The following is a 22,599-nucleotide window of genomic DNA, read 5'->3' as shown; positions in this document are numbered from 1 at the left end:
AAGACCCCAAAGAAGAAGTCAGCTGAACCCAAAAAAGACAACAAAAGTGATTCAAAAACTCCCAACCATATTTGGACCACCAATCAGAAGATGTGCCTTCTCGAGTCCATTGCTACACAATATGCGGCCGGCCATGAAACTGACAACGGCAACTTGAAGAAAGAAGCATGGTCTGTTGTCTGAGATGTGTTGAATAAGAAGTATAGCCTCACTCTCAGTCTTGATCAAATCAAGAACCAAAAAAATGCGCTCCAAACACTATACCTTGACTACAAATTCCTTTGAGATCAAAGCGGATTCGGTTGGGACGAAGCTCGAGGCACTGTCACTGCGGACGAAACCGTGTGGGAAGAGTTGATAACGGCTCATCCACGTCGAAACTTTGGAAAACTCAAGGACAAACCTTTTCTGGTGTATGATCTCGCCGATAGTGTTTTTTCGGGCAAGGCTGCAACTGGAGAAATAGCGACTTCCGAGCTTTTTCCGACTACCACTGAAGCCGTAAAACTCACTGAAGCCGCAAAACTCACTTCGGCCAAAAGAAAGATTGTTACTCTCAGTGATGATGACAGCGGTAGCGATGTTGATATTGAAGTCAAATCATCACTCAAAACAGCTGGTTCAAACATGACCAAACGGGTCCGTGAATCCAAGAATGCTCTCATCAAAAGCGAGATGGAAAGCATCAGCGGCGCAATAAATACCGTATTGGAAAACTCAAAAAGTCTTGTGGGTGAATTCTCCAAGATTGCCTCAGCCCTTACCAATCAACGACCCAGCAATCCATCTACCTCCGCCATTACTCCGAGCGAAGCTACTGTTTTGGACGTTGCACTTCAAGAATGTGCTGACCGATACTTGGGACAAGTCTTGAATGAAACCTACGTCGAGTTTGCATCGGTACTTGAGAACGAGAGCAAGGCCCACACATTCCTTTCCCTCTGTCGTACCTCGAATGATGAAGTTTGCCAGCTATGGCTCGAAAAGAAGGTTGAGGAGGCAAAGAAAAAGTAAAATGTAAGCTTGAATTATCGGACACCTGTCATTTTGGTACTGGCTGATCCATTTGCTTGGCTCAGCTTAGCAGCTCCGATTGTGTTCAGCTTGGCTCAGCTTATTAACTCCGATTGTGTTCAGCTTGGCTCGGATTGTGCTCAGCTCGGCTCGGAATTTGTTCAGCTCCGAAGCTTGATCTCAACAACCCTGCGGTTCCCCTTCCGATCTTGGTTTTATCATATTTTCCATCACCTCAACTTATTCTGGTTGTGTTTCTCTTTCATTCTGACAAATTTGAACCACACCCGACAACCATAAGTTTTTCGGAAGTTGACTGCACTTGAAAATAAAATGGTTGGAATTCTCAAAATAAAAGTGTAGCCACTTTTGAGAGAGAGACAGTTTGGAACACAAAAGAAAAAAACTTTGACAAGGGAAGGAGCGCGTGATAATATTGCAGGGAGGTTGACATCTAAGCAGATTTTTTGTAGGCTACATATTGATCCCAAAGCTTTTTGGCCAGTCGCTCCCGTCGATGCTTCATTATTGAATCCTCCTCGGTGACATCAAACAATTCATCTTCCCCCATCCGTGTACGCGAAAGCGTTTGCGCATCTTCCTCAGGATTGTCAAACAGATTATTGACACTCTCATGACTGCGGATATAGTTCCACAGCATGCAGAGTGCGTAGACTAATCGGACCTGTTTCTTTAGTTCGATCTCGGGGGCAGATTGGAGGATCGAGAATTTTCTCTTGATGCATCCAAAGATGCGCTCGACGATATTCCGTAGGCTAGCATGTCGTAAGTTGTAGAGTTCTTTTTTGTTGCCTGGCCTGAGTCCTGCCGCAGCCTGTTCTTTCAGGTGGTATCGGGTGCCTCGAAAAGGTGTCATCAAACCTTGTCAAAGGCCATATCCGGCGTCGGCAAGAAAATATTTCTTTTGAGGTATGTTAAGGCCTTTCGAAGTCGCATCGTTAAACACTCGAGTGTCGTGGGCACTTCCTTCCCAACCAGCGAGTACATAGACGAACTCGAAGTTAAAATTTACCGCGGCGAGGACATTCTGGGCGATGAAATGCTTCCGATTTCGCCAGGGGCTTTGAGACTCTGCTGGTACTGTCGCTGGGATAAATACTCCGTCAAGTGCTCCTAGTGCGTTCTTGAATGGTCGGTACTTTGGGTTTTGTGCAATTTCTTCGGGCTGCTTGCATGAATCCATGTCAAACTTTACATAGTTTGGATAGATTGCTACCAACGAGTCGAGCACAATTCCGAAGTAGCTGATTGAAGGCATCTTTGTTAGATTTTTGATGAGTCAAACCAAAGGTCGAGAAGAAGCAAAAATCTATCTCACCGGGTAACAGTGAACAAACCACGTCGAAATTTGACTGCCGTCTGGCGCATGCTGTTGTTGTAACAAACAATATCCAAGAAGATGAGGACCTGCTCTTTGACCGAGACTGACCTTCCATTCTTAAGCAGACCATTCATCGTCAACTCTTCAACAAGATTGTTGAATGTGGAACGTTCCATTCGAGTTATTTCGCGAAAAAGTTCAGGTCTGACTTTGTCTAGTAGGAAGCGAGTGTACCTGGCTTGCCCACCATCGCCATAGTATGCCGCGTATGTATTCCAAATGCTTCCGAGGTATTTGCAAGCAACCCCGGCGGCGGCGACTGAAAGCAAGACGTTGTTCATCTCCGTGATTGATGTGGCGGCGGCCGCAAGTGTTGCAAACAGCTTGTTGTCCATGGTTGTATGTGTAATGGTTGGATGATCTGTTGGTTGATTTGGGTATTCTGGATTGATGACTTGGGTTTTGATGATGGAGATGGATGGCAGAGGAGTGCGGATATTCTGCAGTCTGAAGTGACGGTTGTGGTACACGTTTATCAACATCTGTTTTTCCAAATATGTGTTTTTTGAAAAATCAGAAAAGCGCAAAAAAAAAAACTATTTTCCCTGCACCAGAAAAACAGATTTCGTATGGTACAGGCCCTTACAGTTATTTATAATATGTATGTAGTATGTATTTATGTGAGCCCAAAATGCATTTTCGAAATCTTAGGCCCCAATTATAAACGCAATTTTGAGATTATTTTGAGATTATTTTGAAATTGTTTTGAAATCAAAACCAACTTTGTTTTGAGTTCTTTTCATTTCAAAATAATCCCAAAACTCTTCAAACACACCCGGGAGGGGTGTTTGATATGGAGGCGCTGGACCGACAAAAATGGCCAAAATAGTTTTTTTTTCGTGAAATGCCGGCTAATTCACGACAAAATGGACAAATGAACCGACAGAGCGGCCATTGTCATGCTTTCAGAGCGACAATCTGACCATTTCTGATGTCGCTCCGATCGCGCCTCCGGCAAGACAAAATAGCCACCATGGCTCTGAGCCGAAATTCCTGGCCAAGTATGGCTACTGAGCCGACATTCACAGCCAACCATGTCTCAAAACTAAAATTTCTGGCTCATTTTCTTGTTCTTCTGTTTCCGCTCCAGTCATCTTTGAACTCTTTTGATCCCTCCAGACCAATGTAACTCATGTACTCGTAGTACATATCAGCCAAGATATGTTACGTGATCACATCTATAAGGTATCAGGCTATGTAGGAGTCTTGTGGTACAAATGTATCTGATTGCGTTGCATGTATCTGATCTCCTCAAGAATAGGGATCAGCTGTAAACATGAAGTCATGAAGCTCACCATTTGTTTAGTTCTATGTTTCAGGTGGAATCACACCCTGTATCTATGTTTGCACTGGGACATTATCCACCCGGTGCACAGACACATATCCATTCTGACCTGGACTCACTGGGGACCAGGTGGTTGTTTGGGGGGTCTGAAAATCCGACCCCCAGGCTCAGAAAAAGCCACACCCAAACAAAGCCACAGAGAGATACAGGACCTGTATCTCTCTGTGGTTTCCATACCCCCCACCCCCCGATGCCGGCACCATATCCCCCCCCCATTCCGGCCGCACCCACCCCAGCCATCCTCGATCCCCCAGCCCCCCAAATCCCCCCCCCCCCCCCCACTCAGCCCGTTGTGAGTTTCTCAATCCCTCCCTTGTCTCTCCTTCCTGGCTTTGGCTGACCCACCGACCTCTGCACCCTCCCCCCAGGCCCGAAACCATTGGACCAATAACCCGCGAGGTGGTCAGTATTATGTAGGTTTTTTTTTCCCCCATGATAGATCAATCGGTCTGATCCTCCGATTTCCCCAATCATCCAGCCAGCCGCCCTCCCGAATGGGGTTCGTGAAGTACGCCCGAGACGTCAAGGTGATTGTCGTCAAGCTCAGCCTCCGCGGACTGACCCTCGATGAAATCAATGACACGATTGATAAGAATGTCTCTCACGACTCTTTGGCGCGATGGAATCGCCTGTATCGAACCACTCGAGATGTGGTGCGTGACCCGGCGCTGTATGAAGACAGAGGTTGGCCGCTATCCTTCTCGGCCGAGGAGCGGGAATTTATCCTCTTGGCCCTTGAGTTAGAGCCAACACTCTACCTAGATGAGATTCAGTCTCACCTGGAGACCATGACAGGCGAAATTCACCCAATCGCCTCGATCTTGGATGAGTTGAGGAGCCGGCTCAACTTCTCAAAGAAGGGCGCCCGGACCGTCCACCCGGCGCAATGCCCAGTGAAAAGAGCCCGATATGTGACCCAGGTGGGCCCATACCCATCCAACTACTTTGTGTTTATAGGTAAGTCCAGGGTGGTTTGCTTTGTGGTATCTATTTGGCTAGTTTGGCTGACGCATTGGCTGCATCCAGACGAATGCGGAGTGTCTCTTGGTACCCACTCACGTGATCGTGCGTGGTCAACCCGCGGCTGTCGGACGAAACGAATCCCTCGTGCTCACGATGCGCCCCGTATCTCGGTGTGTCCGGCGGTTTCACTCGATGGCATGCTATGTGTGATGGCGCAGGAGGAGACGATGCGTCGCGTTGACATCGAGTACTTTTTAGAGGATGTTCTGGTAGGGATTCCTTTTTTTTTGCTTTTTCTTTGGCGGACCTCAGCGGCTTACTTACGTACTTGTCTCAATTTTTTCAGATGCCTGTGATGAATCCGTTCCCTGGCAGGAACAGCGTGCTCATCATGGACAATGCAGCAATTCGCCATAGAGGACGGATCGCCGAGATTTGCGCGGAAAATCAGGTGTTGCTGATATATTTAGCGCCTTACTCGCCGGACATGAATCCGATTGAGAAGGTCTTCTCAAACCTCAAGTCGCACCTCAAACGACATTGGATGCTCACCGGGACCGAGTTGGACACCGACATTATCAAGGGGGTGCTCCCAAGGATTGCCACCCCCAATTTGATGCAAAAACTTTTTTGGGGCAGTGGGTACAGGGCCTGAGCCTGATAGTTTTTTAATGACTCGCTTTCTTGTTGTCTTTCTTGGCTATTTTATTGTTCCTTTCCTCTTTACTTCTTCAAATGAGAATTAAATAGTCTTGAGTCTCTGCCTCTTTATAAGGAGCCCTCTGAGCGCATCCCTCTGAGCCGGCCTCTGAGCCGGTCGGTGGGGACTTGTGAGATATGGTGGGCCTACGTGACTAGGCTGCGTGGGCACTGGTCTATCTTTGTGGGCCAGGACTTGGAAAGATTACGTCCGTGGTGGGGACTTGTCCTTGCCGGCCGGTACTTCAAATTAATGAGTCATCTTGTCTGGCCCCACGCGCAATTCCGTGACTTGTAAAAAATTGCTGGGCCCCAGAGGGACAATTGCAGACGGCCCCCGGGCCCCATCATTTTTGGCAAAGTCTTTCTATTTGCAGACGGTCCCCGGGCCCCAGCGGTAAACTGGGCCGCAGAGGGACTCGGACATTTTAGGCAAAGTCAAACTCACATCCCGGCGGAGCCGGCGGGCCCAAGACTGGCGCCCGCCCGCACTGTCTGTTTATTGGAGCTAAGATATATGTATGCATTCCATTAAGAGAATGTCACGGATATAAGAGTAAGAGGAAAACATAACTAAGATAAAATGGAAAAAGGTGGTCACGGATATAAGAGTAAAAGAAACACATAACCAAGATAGGAATTGGATAAAGAAAGGAAGGGGGCTGCTATGGGTCTCATCAGGAAGAAAAAAAAAGGCTGCCGCCCGCAAAAAAAAACTTCCTATGTTGAGCAACCCTCCAAACACTCATTATGGCCTAATGGGATGGAGATCGATCATAGTGGGTAGGGATTAAAGTCTGCGCCCCAGTCAAGAGCTGCCGAGCTAGAGGTATCGGATAGTTCATGGACCGTAACTCCGCCAGGTTGGTCTCCGCGAAGAAGCTCCAATGGCTGACCAGCGAGATGTTGATTAACGCCCGAGGGTTTGGGTTGTTTGGATGAAAATTGCAGTGGTCAAGGAATTGCTCCATTGTGAGCGCGCGGCCAGCAGCGTTGAGGTGTCCGGGGTACTGATGGCCATAGCTATTCTTGGGCGAAGAATTGGATACCCACCCGTCTAGGGAGTCCACCTCAGTCGGTTCAATTCCAGAGACTTCCGGGCGGGTGGCTGCGGAGCGGCCCGAGCCTAGCTGGATAGCGGAAGACGCCCCGGACCCCGGAGCCTTGCGAGTTGGGGATTTAGCGTCCCGGCGAGGCGGTGAGCGGTGTCGGTTGAATTGAAGTCGACTCAGTGTGTGAGCTACCCCGTCGGTGGCCGGGCTGCGCGGTAGTTTGCGGACAGGCGACCGGTCGATCGCCAGGTGTTCTTTTCCACCAGAGACGCACTCGATTTCCGTGCTGGCCACGGAGATTGACTGCTGTGGGGACCTAGCTGGCGGCCGGGCGAAGGGGCGCAGTGCACGCTCCATTGCGTCATGCTCGGCTGGGTCCTCAGGGTAGTGATTGGTGTCCGACGAGTTGGCCTGCAACTCGGAGGGCGACCCCGGGGCACTCGGGCTCAGGCGGTCCAGCTCGTTGACGTCAGGCAACCCCTGAGGGGATTCTGATCGGATGGGCACCCCCACCCGGGCGTTTATGGGGACGCGTGGTTGGGATATAGGAGCCATCTCGCCGTCGCAAGGATCCCCCCAATAGGACACGGCGGGCACTGGGATCCGAGGTGAAGGGGGTTGAATCGGTGGCAGCGCCGCTTGGGGTGTACTGGTTGTTGCCCGCGAGGCCCCCGCCTTCGCGCGATCCGAACCAACCCAAGCCGGCGTCGGTGTATCATGGATCATCCGGGGGGGGCGGACGATCCCGTTTGCGGTGACCCGGGCTGGAGTGAACTTTGGGGTGGCGGAGTTGGATTTGGCGGCCTTGCCGCCGCCTTTGCCTTTGCGATGGATCGGGGCCTTTTCGGCGACCTCATCTAGGGTGAGGATGGGAACTTTTTCGCTTACGAAGTCCTTTGACCTGGGGGGATTGTCGTAGTCCACTCCTGGGGCCCCGTGACGGATGGCCCATGCCCACTGCCACAAGTTATTTGTGTAGATCGGAATCGAGGCCTTGGACAAATTGAGCGGGTCTTTAATCCGGAGGTTCTCGGTGTTCCCACCGTACTTCGCGATAATGTGCGCTGTCAGGTCGCCCACAATCTGTATTACCTCAGCTGAGTCTACATCGGCCTTTGGCTGAGGAGGCAGTCAGCATCCAAAACCAGCGATGAACGTAAGTAGACCGTAAAGACCGTAAGGATGACTTACGTTCATCACCAAGCAAGTCGCCTTACGTTGCAGCGCCAGGCGCGTTTCCTCTGGCGCATGAATAAGGGCCAGGTTTTCGTCTTGAGCTCGCACCTTTGGGGAAAGGTTACAAAAGTCAGCCCATCCGATCAAAAGCTCCAAATGAGAAAGAGTGATCTCACCGCGGCAGCCTGCTTCTCCAGGACTGATGGGTCCTGCATGGTGATTTTCACTTTGACCTCATTCCCGGGGTTGCAAGCTACCTCCGTCACGAAGTTCGACCATTCTTCCTCGGATGTGACTGCCGTGTTGCGGGCGACTCCGAAAACACGATTGTTGTGGATCGTGCACCGCCACTGGATCTTATTTCCCTCCAACTCCAACTTCCTCAAATGCGTGCAGACATGTTCGCGATCGACCGACACCCTTGTGATGAAATCTCGTTTGAACAAGTCAAACGAGTAGTCCGAGAGGTGGACCATCCAGGTAATGACGCCTGCGTGGCCTAACTTTGACCATTCGGGCACGGCCGGCGTCGGTTTCCCCTTCTGAGCTAGGGCGATCTCGTGGGCAACCGAAGGGGCAAAAACCGCAAATTCAAGGATGATTGCCCTTGGAGGGCCCTTGAATTTGGACGCGGCGGATTCCTTTGATTGCTGCTGGCGTGGTGGGTGGGCGGGAGAGGCGACCTGGGAGCGCGGCGGCGAGGAGTGGGGTTGCGGCTGCAAGTTGGGCGGTACTTGGGGTGGTTGTGGATACGCATGCAGCGGCTGTGGTCGCGGGGCAGGCGCCTGGCTGTTGGGTAGCCCGTGATTCGGGGAAGGAAGGGGCTGGGTTTGCGATTGCAACGGGAACGCCTGCGTTTGCGACTGGTCGAATAGCACGTACGATCTTGAGTCGGATACATCGCCCAGAGACGGCCCCAAGTAGGATTCTTGGGTGCCGCCGGGCTTGTTTGCAAAGGGGAGTGGCGGGATTCGTGAGTCAAACTGGTGGTCCATCGGCCGTTGATACCTGAGCGTGTGAGATCCCCAGGGGATGTCAGCCGGAGGATGAAGAATAACAAAGTTCCAAATTTACATACCTGCAAAGCGGGCAAATGCTCTGCTGCGGGGTGTTTGACTGATCTCGGCTGGTCCAATGGTTTCGGGCCTGGGGGGAGGGTGCAGAGGTTGGTGGGTCAGCCAAAGCCAGGAAGGAGAGACGAGGGAGGGATTGAGAAACTCACAACGGGCTGAGTGGGGGGGGGGGGGGGGATTTGGGGGGCTGGGGGATCGAGGATGGCTGGGGTGGGTGCGGCCGGAATGGGGGGGGGATATGGTGCCGGCATCGGGGGGTGGGGGGTATGGAAACCACAGAGAGATACAGGTCCTGTATCTCTCTGTGGCTTTGTTTGGGTGTGGCTTTTTCTGAGCCTGGGGGTCGGATTTTCAGACCCCCCAAACGCAAGCTTTTTCGTATCTGCTGTATAATTGGGCCCTGAGATTCCAGAATCTCAAAATTTGTGGAATCAAAATTTTGAACAGGCAGTATGCCTGTATGATTGCCAGGCCACTGGTGCCTCAGACCCCCCCCATTTAATGGCTGTATTGGGTCGGCGGAGTTCGCCGGGCGGGGGTTGGCTGGCACATGAAAAAAACTGCTGCTGCAGTACCACTACCCTTACGAACACCTCCAGGAAGCCCGGGACCACCAGGGGCAATATGATCCTGCCCTTGGCGGCGGGACCACGGGACAAAACGCTCGTCAATACGGCTACGATCTCGCCGCAGATGATCCAACCGTCCATGGAGCCGGCCGCGCGTGCGTGTTGGCCTGGCGAGGTGTGGCGAGGTGTGCGGGTTCTTTTTTGGTTCAGACAGCCAAGGCTGAACAGGCAAGCTGTATTCTAACCAGCTTGCCCGTGTCACAGACATCTCGCCCCTGCCTGCCCACTCCGGCAGGCTACTTGCTCAGGGATGCACAATTGTTTATATGTGTACCCTGTTGTTTGAAGTTTTTCCGAGAGATTTTTGAAATCAAAAATCTTTCATATTGATTTCATTTTTGTTTCAAATTTCTTTTCGAATAGTTTCAAAATAAAACTCGAATATTTGTTTATAATTGGGGCCTTAGAAGTTCAGAACGACTTCCCCCAAAACTTGGAAGCGACGAATTGTATTTACTTATGTTATAGCCCCCACCCCACGGGCCACAGTCATCGACCCCCCCCCCACCGCGAACGTCGAGCAGTAGAATTCAGATCCTTGACAGGGCAGGTGTCATAAGGAGTTTGCTTTGAAAATCCGAATTGGGGATGCATTGCTTAGTACACTCCTCAATGGAGTAGCTTGAATGGACCCAGGACAAGAGTGTACCACCAAGCTGGAGGGCTTCAACTCTTTCTGCATGGGGTGACATTTGCGGTCTGGCTGTCGACACCGGTGCGCACGAAAGGGGGCACCCACCAATAAAGGCCGGCGAGTCATCGGCCATCGAGGGGGGAAGCTTCCCTTCTCGACCGCGGTCCGTCTACAAAACGGTCATCGGGGGGGGGGGGGCTCCCTTCTCGGCGGTCAAGACTTGTACCGGCCCTCAGGAAGGGAGACTCTCTCCCCCGGACACAGCTGACAAGCAGGAAGCTTTCGATCAGTGCCAACCAACGGACCACTCCGGAACGGTGAGCCAATCGTCGAGAAGGGAGTGGAGCGCCCTCGGCGGCCCGTTCGCATTGGCTCTCAAGCAATACACACACCGGTGAGCACACCAGTTGCTAAACAGACAGTCAGTCAATGACCGGTCGGCCTGTGTATTCATATACCGATGTCGATGATCCCATCTGCCCAGAGCTTGCGGTCGGCTAAAGCAAGACTTGGACAGGTGCCAAGCTGCGCTGACCGCCCAGCCCGCCCGGTCGAACCCCCAGCTGGGCCCATATTTGGGGTGTTGGTTTGGGTGGGGTCCGACGTCTGGATGGATGGCATGGTGCTGGTGATGGAGTGAAGGGCTCAGGAAGATACATATTCAATTCTTGATCTGGTTATGCAAATATGGACAGTGCCAGCTGTTGAAAAACCCTCCTATGAATTTATGAAGAGTGTTTTGAGAGAAGAGAAGAGGTTTGCTGAAGGTGACAATCAGATAAATAATCATGAATTGATGGAAACATTCGCGTCGAAAGGGAAGAAGAAACTAATCGGAATCATCCTCAGAGTCATATTGAAGATCTCTTAGATCTCTTGCGACTTGAACAACGTTCCGAACGGCTATGTTGATCTGAGTGTTCCAGGTAGCAAACCAACTCTGGTAGTAATTCTGTTCTGGAAGACTGTCGATTAAAGGAATAAGGTAAAGCACTACAGATAACAACGAAGCTGATAAAGTACTAGCAGTATCTTCAGCTGATTTAGTGATGATCGGCAACAGGGTATCGAGACGTCGATCTTCAAGAGTTGTATCAAGTTCGCCCAAGGATATCAAAAGTTCTTCGAGACAGGGAGATACGTTTTCAGCAGATTGGCATAAACGTTCGAGTTGATAAGAATTCATCGGGGTAAATGACGGTAGTGTTCGACAGTTCATGATGCCGTGTTTCGAGAGTTTCTTGAAAAACAATTGCGTTAGTTTTATGAGTGGTGTTGCCTTTGTCGCAAGGTTGATGATCGGTTGATGGCTAAGGGGTCGTGATAGAAAGGGATATCGCCGGGGGGCTGCTGGATTGATCAAGCCGATGAGATGACCTAGTTGCCTACCGATGGCGCCTACCGCGCGTGTCGCACAATCCTCGATGGCATCCATTTCCGATCTTTTTGAATGTTGGATAGTCAGCTCGATACATTTTACTACGTCCTTAGTTTGTCCTTCGTAATCCTTATAGAGTTCGCCTCTTAATCCGGGGTACCGCCATAGTTCGACATAGTTAAAAGCCGTTTGAAGAACGTTGCGGATTCTCTGAAGTGCGGATTCGAATTTCTTCTTGAATTCAAGAAGCCTATACGCCTTCAAGTGTTTGAGATGCTGGTCATTGGTTTGATCATCAGAGTCAGGTTCGGATTCAGGACAGAGGGCGAGAAAGGCTGAATGGATTTGAGTGATGTTGTAATCAAGCTCTGGCTGGATCTCCAATACGCGCCTGAATTTTGACTTGGGTTCTTCCTTCATGCTCGCTGGGCCTAGCAAGTTCAACATAGCGGTGAGTTGGTCCTTTAAGAGAGGTAGAAGGGTCGAATTTAACCGATTGCAGAGAAATTCCCTCGAGTTCACTCCATTAGGCGGCAGAATCCGAGTAGCGTCTTGAGTCAACGTGCATGGAGATTCACATTTGCGCTTCAGGTTTCTAAAGCCCTGCAGAACCAGTTCTAGAGATCATTCAAGGGGATTCAAAAATCAGCAGATGTACCTGTATGACGAGCAGCTGACAGATGATCGATACCTCCTAGGTACTCGAGCGTTGGTCCAGATCCGTCTGAGGTGTTATTGTTCAGATTTTCCATCCTTCTTGGCTGAGGCGAATCGTGTAATTATTCGCCAATCGTCCAGGGAATGGGAGAAGGAAGTTCAAGCGGCCGAATCAAGTCCTAGTGCGGGGGGGGGGGGGGGGGGGGGGGGGGGCTTGAAAGGCTTGGGTGTGAATGATTTATACGGTTTGGATTGACGAGCCCAACAAGTTTTTTGAGAATCTTTACTGCCACGCTCCACCTCCTTCATCTGTAAGTGGCGTAAATATGCAACCAGCAGCCCCCACAGTCCCCATCCGTCGCCCTGCTGAAAGCCCGAACAGCAGCCCAAGCAAATACATGCGGCTTTTACTTTGAAAATAGATACATACATCGCGCTGCAAGCATCTCGGCCCGCCAAGGATTTTTTGGCCTCCAGCAGCGCCACAACCACCAAGCCGGGTGGTCTTCTGTATGATGGGATATTTGCGTTCCGGTGCGGTCCGTTTATCGAGGCCCCTTCCCAGCAATCTAATATATATTCTCAGGAGAAGACTTGCGAACGTGAAACAAGTCCCCTGGTACGTCCCACACAGAGGGATTTGAGTAATCGCAAATTTTAACCAGGAATAGAAAGTCCCTTTGGCCCTGGGTGAGAGCTTCTTAATAGCTCAGCCCCCATCCTGACTCCTCTTGACAGCTCTGTCTGGGCCGCTTCACCAACGAGCCGATTGGATCGAAGCTGGATCGATGTATTTTGAGTACCAAGCAGCTCAAAATAGCCTGGTTGTTGGGACCAAAGGGTTTTATTGACCTGAGTTTGGGTTGGGTGTGATGTCGTGGTGCAATGCTTGTTCAAGGAGAGACCCAAATAAATAATAACGGAGCAAAGGAAGGAGAAGAAACTATTCGAGATCATCCTCTTCTTGGAGGTCTTCTGCAAGTTGAACAAAGTTCTGAACGGCTATATTGATCTGGGCGTTCCACGTAGCAAACCAACCCTGGTAGTAATTCTTCTCCGGGACACTATCGATCAAGGGGACAAGGTAAAGCAGAACAGAAACCAGTGAAAAAATGACACTATTGGCGATATGTTCAACTGCTTCAGTGATGTGCTGAATATCAACAGGTCGATCTCGAACATTCATATCAACTTGGGACAAGGACATCAACAGTTCTTCAAGACGGGGAGCAATTCGTTCGGCAGATCCACATAATGACTTGAGTTGATGAGAATTCATTTGAGTGAATGACGGCAGCGTTCGACAGCTCATGATGCCGTGTTTTGTTAGTTTCTTGTAAAACGATTGGTGTAGCTTGATGAACGGTATTAACGTTGTAGCGAGGTCGACGATTGGTTGATGTCTGAAGTTGCTGAGAAAGGGATATCGCAGCGGGGAAGTTGGATTGAGCATGCTGATGAGATTGCCTAGTTGCCTATCGATCCCACCGAGCGCATGCGTTGCAAAATGTTCGATCACATCTGTTTCAGTCTTTTTTGACTGTTCGATGGTCACCTCAAGCATGTCGAATACTCTTTGGGTTAGCATTGCATGTCGACTGCCCCAGGGGCTATCTCGAGAAAATCCACTTGTATCGAGCCAAGTATCGGCCGCTCCAAAGAGATCGCAGATTTCCTCAAGTGCAATGAAAAAATCGTTTTTGAATTCCAGAAGCCTGTACGCTTTGAATTGCTTGAGGTGTTGGTTGTTGGATTGTTCGTTAGTAGTAGATAAGGATTTCGGACAGAGGTCGAGGAAGGAAGAGTTGATTCGAGCGATGTTGAAGTCGAGTTGTGATTGGATCTCCAATAGGCGCTTGAGTTTTGACTCGGGGTCTTCCTGCATGCTCTCGAGCCCTATCAAGTCTAGGATCGTATGCAGTTGGTCGATTAGGCGGGGTAGAAGGGTCGAATGTAAGTCGTCGCAGAGAATTCCCCTCGAGGTCCTTCCATCAGCAGGGATAGTCCCAGTGTCCGTGGCGTCTTGAGTACACGGCTCCGGGGGATCATATTTGTTCCGCAGGTTTCTAAAACCCTGGACAGCCAAGCCTAGAAAGGATTCAAACATCAGCCAATCAACTAGTTTGATAAGCTGATAGCTGATTCATACCTACTAGGCACTCGAGCGTCGGTCCAGAACTGTCTGATGCCTTGCTTGGATTCTGCATTCTTCTTCGCCGGGGCCAATCGATCCTCGTTAACAGTCCTGCCTTAAGGGATGTACGGAATCGAGCACAAGCGGTTGATCAAGCCCTATCGGTCCTCCTCCAGTTTTCCTGCGGTGCCGGACGAACGTGTGAGTGACACCACTTGGTACATTATTTTTTCAAACCACGCTGGGCCGGGGGCTGCCGGGGGGTCAAGGAACGATGTACTAGAGACGTCTCAATTCAAGGCTGACCCCACCTTTTTTCATTTGCCCCAGTGCCAGAACCAGACTATCACGGTTTGTGTTCGTCCAGCTGCTCTGGTGGTGGTGTCCACACAACCATTAATAAGGACCAAGTATGACCAAGCTAAGGCTCATTCATGCAGATCACAGCTCTCTCTGGGCCACAATTACCACAATGGTTGGGTTTGTTCCTCAATGTGTCAAATGATGATGCTGCCTTGAAGTTAAATAGATAACAGATCATGGGAGAAAAGCCGCAATTTGTGTGGCTCCTGATATGAATCAACAAATTGTAGTGGTTGCACTTGGTCTTTGCAAAAGTGAATCAAACAGGGGGATCCAAGGAGCGAAGCATCCAAGCGAGTGCATTGAAGGATTTGGCCTGATAACACAACAACTACATAGTCAATCTATGCAATGAGCTCTGGGAGGATTTGCACTAATAGTACACATTGAAAAGTCATGGTTTGACTGCTCAAGGGGTGCCCTAGATGCCAAGTTCCCAATATTGGGATGTATTTTTTGGTCAACCAGATCTGCAGCAAGTAGGGTTGTCAATGAAAGAGGGTAAGAAAAAATTCATTGATATGTACTCTGTATGAGAACACTCTGCAAGTGTGTTCCAAAAGGGGAGATACTTATGGTATTTAAGAATAACAAAGCGGTGGCCATAGACTTAGTGAAAAAGAGCAATTGTTTGATTGGAAGCATTGTTGGAGGCTGTTAGGGTTATAATCAGTGGTCAGTATTGAGTGACCCAAAGACTAAACTGTGAGCAGTAAAAATCACTGCAAGAAAAATTCAAGCAAATGCTAGCAGTTGAAATGTGGGTTACTGCTTTGGAACTGCTGTTCTAGCTCCACCCAAACACACATAAGCTTTTTCTGAACAGTCACTGCACATGATGTACAGTGACTGTGCAGTGAAGCTTGGTCAACAACAAAGGCTTGTGTAATACCATAAACTTGCTAAGAGTTTTTTCATGTCAGCTGCTGGCAGTTGCTTGACTTTTTCTTGGTGTTAATCTAAACTTGAAGGATGTGTCCCACACATGCAGGTGACATCCTTCAAGGAAGGAACATGCGGCCCGTCAGGTGGACTTGGTCAAGCACTCAATAATGGAGGACTTCCTGTGGGGTCTGCAAGCCCACACCAACTGATTGTTCATTTTTGGCCAAAAGGAAAAAGTTCTCCTGACCCTGTGGTTCCTTATTTTCATGTACACTGGTCATGCAGGGTCTGGTAGTTGTGTTATTTTATGATTTAGAGAGGCATTTGGAGCTCTCTAAATGCCCACAGGAAGTCCTCCAATCACACTCAAGTGTTGGGTAGCATCAAACTCAAGTGTTGATTGGCATCAACAACTTCCTGATATATGTAGGGTCAGCCTTTATGCACAACAAAGAAATACCACATGCGCACCATTTTTGGTGTGCATTAGTGTGCACTCCAAAAAATTGGAGTGCACACCCATGCACTCCCAAAAATTAGAGTGCTCAATCATGCACTACAAAAAAATTCAGTGCACACTCATTCACTTGCAAAAATTGGAGTGCACACTCCCGCACTCCCAAAAATTGGAGTGCACACCCAATCACTTGAAAAAAGTGTGAAATCAATACAGCCAGGATTTAAAAAAGAGGCAGAACTCACCAAGCTGAGAGAAGTGACTAATTTGAGCAATTACATCCTGGTGAGACTAATATCCAATTGTAGGAACAACAGTGTTCCAGCTAAGCTAACCAAAGTGTTGGTGTGGTGTAGATTTGCAGGATTCCACTAAATTTTATTGTAGAATTGGGGGAATTGCATCTTCTCTGCTCTTATTCAACTTGTACAGGTCGTAGAAAATCCTTCTACACTTTTTAAAGCTCTTCACTGTAAAAAAAAACTCAAGAAACAGCACCTTTGTAATATTGCATGTCAACTGGCAGCAGTTTCTTGATTTTTTTTCACAGTGAGCTTTGGAGTGGGTTTTTGGCCTTTTTTGATGCTAGAAGCTCTGTAGTGTTGCGGCAGTAGCGGCGACTTAAAACCACAGGCAAAGGGGCTTCTGTTAGCACAGCTTGGCTAACACCAAGTTGCCCACAAGTGTAGTGTAGCATAGAATTTCTATCCTAGACTTGGTGGGCTTCTACTAGAAGCCTACCATTGGTGAGAGTAAAGAGAAATCCACTACCAATCAGGCAGTGGGGTGTGAAGCCCCGGACGGCTTGTGGGGTTCACAAGGCCACACGGGCCATGTCACATGAGAGGACTTGCATGAGTGTGCACACCATGCTTTTTGGAGTACATGGGTGTGCACTCCAATTTTTTGGAGTGCATGAGTGTGCACACCAATTTTTGGAGTGCATGAGTGCGCACACCAATTTTTTGCAGTGCATGAGTGTGTACACCATTTTTTTGGAGTGCATGGGTGTGCACTCCAATTTTTTGGAGTGCACACTAATGCACACCAAAAATGGTGTGCATGTGTTGGTGTGCATAAAGGCTGACCCTATATGTAACCGGAAAAGATTCAGCTCGCTTGCAACAGGCAAGCTGTCACCAATTAAAAACAGTTTATCCTCAATGTCATCCGAGTTGTTTTTCTGATCCTCCTTGTCTATTTTGCTAAACATTGGAGATAGACATGGGGATCAAGTGAAGCTACAACGAGGTTTAAAATCATCTAACCCCCTTTCGGACATACCACCAATACGGCAGCCGGCTAGGCAGAGATTAGAATCCCAAACACGCATCCATTCACGGTATTTTGGATGTGAACCTTGAGGTGATTCCGAATGTCCAGGTTGACTGAGATGAAGCTTGACGATGTTGATTGGACGTTGCAAGGAATACACAAGATCGAAAACCTTTGATCCCGATCCAATCATTGCGCCGCTCGGGTGAATTTCTTTCATGCGGTGGAGAAATTTTCCGATATTCTTCCCAGTTGATCTGATGATGGTCAAGAGATTATCTGGGCTCATTCCTGCTAGCGGATGTGGTCTGTTATTGGTTGGTCTTGAAAGCTTGTTGAGAAAGATTCGTATCAACTTAATCACCGGGATCGCGTCCTGGAACGGACGGCAATCGTATTCGGTGGCGCACGTGAGCGGGTGCTCTATCGCATACTGGAGCAGTCCCTCGATACGATGAACCATCACTTGGCATTTATCCTCGAGAACTCTGAGATCCGGTGGCCCCGCCGGTTTTCTGGTGCGTCTCATCGGCCCTGTACCTGATCGATTTGGCCGGCCATTGACAAGAGGGGTATATGCATAAGACAGATATCAGATCTAGCTTCTTATGATGGTTTTTGTACTTGGTGACCTCACCTTGACCACCAGGGACTGCTGGAGTGGAACGACCACCTTGCGCGTGTCTAACCATGTCTTGTCCTGATCGGATTAAGCTGTTTTCGATCGCAGGCTTCGATTACTGGGGGAAAACTCGAGGCATGGACAAGCCCAGGTTATATTTATATTGATACCGTTCAGGAAGGAAGCAAGAAAATCTTTCACTGGCCAGCACACGCAACAGCGGACAGCTTGGTCGCTCAGGCACATGATTGCAATCGCCATAATCAACCAACACATCTTCACTTTACCAAAATGCACTGCAGGATGACGCCATGTGCTGGCTCTAGTCATGTGTGTTTGCTGGCCGTTTCCTCTGCTTCGCCTCCTCATTTCACGCTGCACATCATCGAGGAGAGCTCATGCATAAGCCAATCAGCAGTGACGTGTAAATTCGAGCGCCATTGCTGTTGACCAATCTCTTCAGCTTTTGACGGGGGTCGTTATTGTGATGCAGATATAATCCCAGAGGCTGATCTTGGCTGACGCAGCATTTGATTCTCCGCTGCAGAAAGTGTTTGTTGAAAACGAGACTGCAATTTACTTCCAACTCGAAGGGTCTCCAGCCGCGGAGCGATTGACAATGTGCATGGCTCGGGTCTGGACTACAGGCCACTGGCCCCACTCTGCAAGCATCGGCTCAACTCTGTCAGCCATCGTTCGCCAACGGTCATGAAGAGCACCAAGTTTTTAATACCGAATAAGGCGATCTACTTATCCGATCTCTTGTTGAGAGAATACGACTGGCAGATGAACCAGCCCCGCCATGGGCAAATACTCTCTAGCCGCAGTTGTAATCTCCGGCGGCCTGCAGGGACGCTACATGCCCGCGGTGATAGGTTGACACCCGGCGAGAGCTGCGGCCCACTGCCTCCCCGCAGGCCCAAAAACCCCATCCGACGGGTTTGTCCAGCGCGGCATCGGACAGAATGGTCAGGCGCCATGTCGGGCAGGCTTCTCTGACGGGTACACACCGGGACGATTGGGGTGTTAGAGGCTGTCAGGGTACGTCTCTAACTTTAAGGTGACGTTACTCTGAATGAAGTTGATACTTGGTATCAAGGAGTACAGCGCTGGCGAGGCGGAATAAACTAAACAAAGAACACGTAGACCGAAGTCTATCTCTACTCAATCGACAGTGCGAGAGGAGGAGCCACGCCTCTTGGGTAAGAGGGGCCTAGCGAAGAATAATATTCGCTGGGATCTCGAGGATCCAAGCGCCAAACAAAAGAGAGAAGGAGAAGGAGGAGAGCCTCTTGACTTTACCTGGTCGGAAACTTACTAGTATCCGCGGGGTGAAGTCAAAGGCCGAAGGGAGTCGCGCTTGGAGGTTGGTGGAGATGGAGGGAAGGTGGTAGGGTTTGAATCAAGGAAGTTGAGAGGATGAAAGAAAAGGGAGTTCGAGAGGTAAAGGCCCCAATTGCTGATTCTGATCAGCAATGCGGACGGGCTTGGTACCAAAAACTCTGGGGGAAGTTCTCTCGACGAGAGCCTCCCCTACTACATAAAGGGAGAAAGGATCTCCGCGCGCGGAATCCTTTCTAGTTCTCCTAACTTCCAGCCCGCTGTTAAGCGAATCTACACTGCACATTGTGCTACTCAACACCGCAACTTGGCAGCACCACTAGGTCAGTGCTTTGCCGAGTCCATTGCCGCGCCTCATTACGGCGGCGGAAGTTGTTCTGGCCACCTGAGTAGTTGGCATATTCCCTCCTTGAAGGATCGTTCCCGCGCGCGCGGGGGACATCCTTCAAGGGTGTGTAACACCCAACAGCGGCATGCCAAACTTGCCAAACATGGCAGTTTGGCTGCCATTCCTCGCGCGACTTGAAGTTCGGATTTCAACGAAGTCGGAATCCGACAACATCCCACCTCTCAACCACCCCAACCAGCCCTTAGGTTAGGTCCTGGGTTAGGTCCTGGGGGGGATATGAAAAAATGTTGACAAGAGGAACAAAGTTGATCGACTTTTGCAAAGTCAATCGACTGTAAATGGCAGCCAAACTGCCATGTTTGGCAAGTTTGGCATGCCGCTGTTGGGTGTTACACACCCTTGAAGGATGTCCCCCGCGCGCTCGGGAACGATACTTCAAGGAGGGAATATGCGGACCGGTCGGGTGGTTCTGGCCGCGTAAGGGGCGGTCCATGGCAACCTTCTGTGCTGTCTGAACTAACAGAGGGTTGACAGAGGCTGGGGTAGCCAAGGTGGTAAACTTAGTACATAAGCGAGTTTATTCATCTGAAGCATGTATCCAAAACACTGTATATACATGCTGCGGCTACGCCTGTACTTAGTCTAGCTCAACCTGCTTGGTACCGGATTCCCTCTTTCCTCACCGAGAGTGGATCCGATACCAAGCGAGGCTGACCCTACCGTAACGCATCTCTTGTCGTCAGGTATGTGCAATTCAATACTGAGAGTGGATCCAATACCAAGCGAGGCTGACCCTACCGTGACACATCTCTTGTTGTCAGATTTGCATTCACTCATTCGAGTGTCTTATAGGTTAAAAGCCGGTTCTGCTGATCAAAGGTATTTGCATCCATTTTTTCGGGAGACCATCGTTTTATGGTTGGTCGAGGAGGAAAGCTCAAGCTTCAAGAAATCAAAGATCGGGCGTACAAAGAAACAGAAGAAAAACAGAAAATAGAAAGAGAAAAAGAAGAAAAAGAAAGAAAAAGAAAGAAAAAGAAAGAAAAAGAAAGAAAAAGAAAGAAAAAGAAAGAAAAAGAAAGAAAAAGAAAGAAAAAGAAAGAAAAAGAAAGAAAAAGAAAGAAAAAGAAAGAAAAAGAAAGAAAAAGAAAGAAAAAGAAAGAAAAAGAAAGAAAAAGAAAGAAAAAGAAAGAAAAAGAAAGAAAAAGAAAGAAAAAGAAAGAAAAAGAAAGAAAAAGAAAGAAAAAGAAAGAAAAAGAAAGAAAAAGAAAGAAAAAGAAAGAAAAAGAAAGAAAAAGAAAGAAAAAGAAAGAAAAAGAAAGAAAAAGAAAGAAAAAGAAAGAAAAAGAAAGAAAAAGAAAGAAAAAGAAAGAAAAAGAAAGAAAAGAAACTATCCAAGAAATTGAAGAAGAACAAAGAGAATCACACCAGAACTTCAAAACACCCCGTCGATACACAGATGGCGGCCGCCCCCTCTGCGGAAGATTTCTTCCACCTAAAATCGGAAATTGATCGCCTGGAGCGCATTATTGCCGCCAACCCCGTAGCACCACATCAAGTCCCACCTGCCCAAGTCAACAGCAGAAACACTGTCATCGTCAGTTTCCACAAGAAACCCTTGGAGTTGCACCACATGCACAACCCAAAGAAGACTAAACTCAAAAAAGGCAAAGCTAACTTCAAGGCATGGGACCAAGAAATTAACCAAACACTGAAATACGTATTTGAATGCGCTGCAAGTTTCACACTTCTTGAAGCCAACTTCAGGCGATCTGCCAAAGACCAAGCGGCGATTGCATGCCTGTTACGATTGACAATTGAGACCTCCCTCTTGGACATCGTGGACGGAACCAACTCCGACAATCCATGGAAGATTTTCAACCTTCTTAAAGAACAGTGTGATCGTTCGGACAGACAACACAAGCTGGCCATAATCAAACAGTTTGCCGAACTGATTAGCAACCAATTGCCTGGTTCCGACCTCACACTCGCGAAATGGAGCAAGGTGTGGGCTGAAATCACGCAACTCAAGCTAACACTTGAAGAAGTCGGCGGTTTACTACTCCAGTACAGCTTTGCGGCACCTAGCGGATTCGACGCAAAGACGTTTGAGTTCAAAGTTAGCCAGAAGCTCAAAGGCTCCAACAAGAAGACAGTCAGCGATGTCATTATTGTCATTCAAGCGGCGTCTGGGAAATATCAAGGGAAAGCTGTGGTAACCACTGAAGACTCTTACGTCCCAATGGATGTCAATGCGATCCAAGCGCTAAGATCGGCGGCGAACCAATACACACCTCCACACCGCCGTCAACTCCTGCCAAACGGACCACCCCAGCAAGCATCGTCTATGCCAGTACAATCCCCTCCACAAAAGACTTCCCTGTCTATAGAAAAAGCGGCAGCGTACCGCGGGTATCCGCTCAACAGTTACCTCACGTCAACATGGGGGCCCCAGTGTCACTACTGCAAGCAGAACGAACACTGGCACAACAACTGCAAGATATTCTGGGATGACGTGAATGCTGGACTCATCGGCCCGACCGGCGCTGGTCAATCATTGTCAAACCAGGCTCCACCAGATTGGCCAATGAACCAACACAACCGCCTCTGACAACTTGACGTGCCAGAAGTCAGTGATGGGAAGATTTTACTCGACTCCGGGGCTTCTACTCATGTGAGTGGCTTGCTCAATCTCTACACATCGACAGAAGAACTGGAACAACCAAAGAAGATACTCCTGGCAGTAGCTGACTGTTCCGTTGATGTCAGGCTCAAGGGAACAATCACAATCCCAACGAAGCAGGGGAATGTGACGGTTGAAGACATATTCTATTGCCCAGGTGTCAACGGGATAATCCTTTTGGTCGGTCGACTGACGAGTGTAGGATGGAAGCTTAAATTTCAAGGACAGGAGGCAACGTTGACTAGTCCCAACCTAATAGTTTTTAATACGTTGTACAGAAACTATTGCTGGTATCGAAGCAATCTACATAACTCATTGAATTTGAATAAGATCACGCAAAAGCCATCATTCAACCCTTTTCTGTGGCACCAGCGCCTTGGACACGTTTTGGAAGAAGTCGTGCGGAAATACCTGAAACAGCATTATCCTGATGAGATTGAAGGAAAGTCTTGGGAGTCTTTCTTCTGC

At 49.0% G+C, this 22,599-nt stretch overlaps 4 protein-coding genes across 4 annotated transcripts; all 4 read right to left on the bottom strand.

The window, feature by feature from the left end:
• Window positions 1-5,867: 5,867 nt before the first annotated feature.
• On the bottom strand, window positions 5,868-8,646 carry PtA15_5A896 (uncharacterized protein; the record flags this gene model as incomplete). The annotated part of the gene is made up of 3 exons (XM_053169705.1): window positions 5,868-5,931; window positions 6,750-7,249; window positions 7,828-8,646. The coding sequence occupies 3 exons, from the start codon at window positions 8,644-8,646 to the stop codon at window positions 5,868-5,870; spliced, it is 1,383 nt and encodes a 460-aa protein (XP_053020876.1).
• A 2,170-nt stretch (window positions 8,647-10,816) lies between these two features.
• Window positions 10,817-11,422, bottom strand: PtA15_5A895 (uncharacterized protein; the record flags this gene model as incomplete). The annotated part of the gene is made up of 1 exon (XM_053169704.1): window positions 10,817-11,422. One exon carries the CDS (start codon window positions 11,420-11,422, stop codon window positions 10,817-10,819), a length of 606 nt encoding a protein of 201 aa, XP_053020875.1.
• A 1,543-nt stretch (window positions 11,423-12,965) lies between these two features.
• Window positions 12,966-13,586, bottom strand: PtA15_5A894 (uncharacterized protein; the record flags this gene model as incomplete). The annotated part of the gene is made up of 1 exon (XM_053169703.1): window positions 12,966-13,586. The coding sequence occupies one exon, from the start codon at window positions 13,584-13,586 to the stop codon at window positions 12,966-12,968; it is 621 nt and encodes a 206-aa protein (XP_053020874.1).
• A 365-nt stretch (window positions 13,587-13,951) lies between these two features.
• On the bottom strand, window positions 13,952-17,665 carry PtA15_5A893 (uncharacterized protein; the record flags this gene model as incomplete). Its single annotated transcript, XM_053169702.1, has 3 exons — window positions 13,952-14,096; window positions 14,172-14,271; window positions 17,221-17,665. 3 exons carry the CDS (start codon window positions 17,663-17,665, stop codon window positions 13,952-13,954), a joined length of 690 nt encoding a protein of 229 aa, XP_053020873.1.
• Window positions 17,666-22,599: the final 4,934 nt, after the last annotated feature.

This window comes from Puccinia triticina, chromosome 5A (genome assembly GCF_026914185.1).
Source record: "Puccinia triticina chromosome 5A, complete sequence".
NCBI lineage: Eukaryota > Fungi > Basidiomycota > Pucciniomycetes > Pucciniales > Pucciniaceae > Puccinia > Puccinia triticina.
Note: the sequence above shows the minus strand (reverse complement) of the source record. Positions and strands in the feature narration are given on the sequence as shown.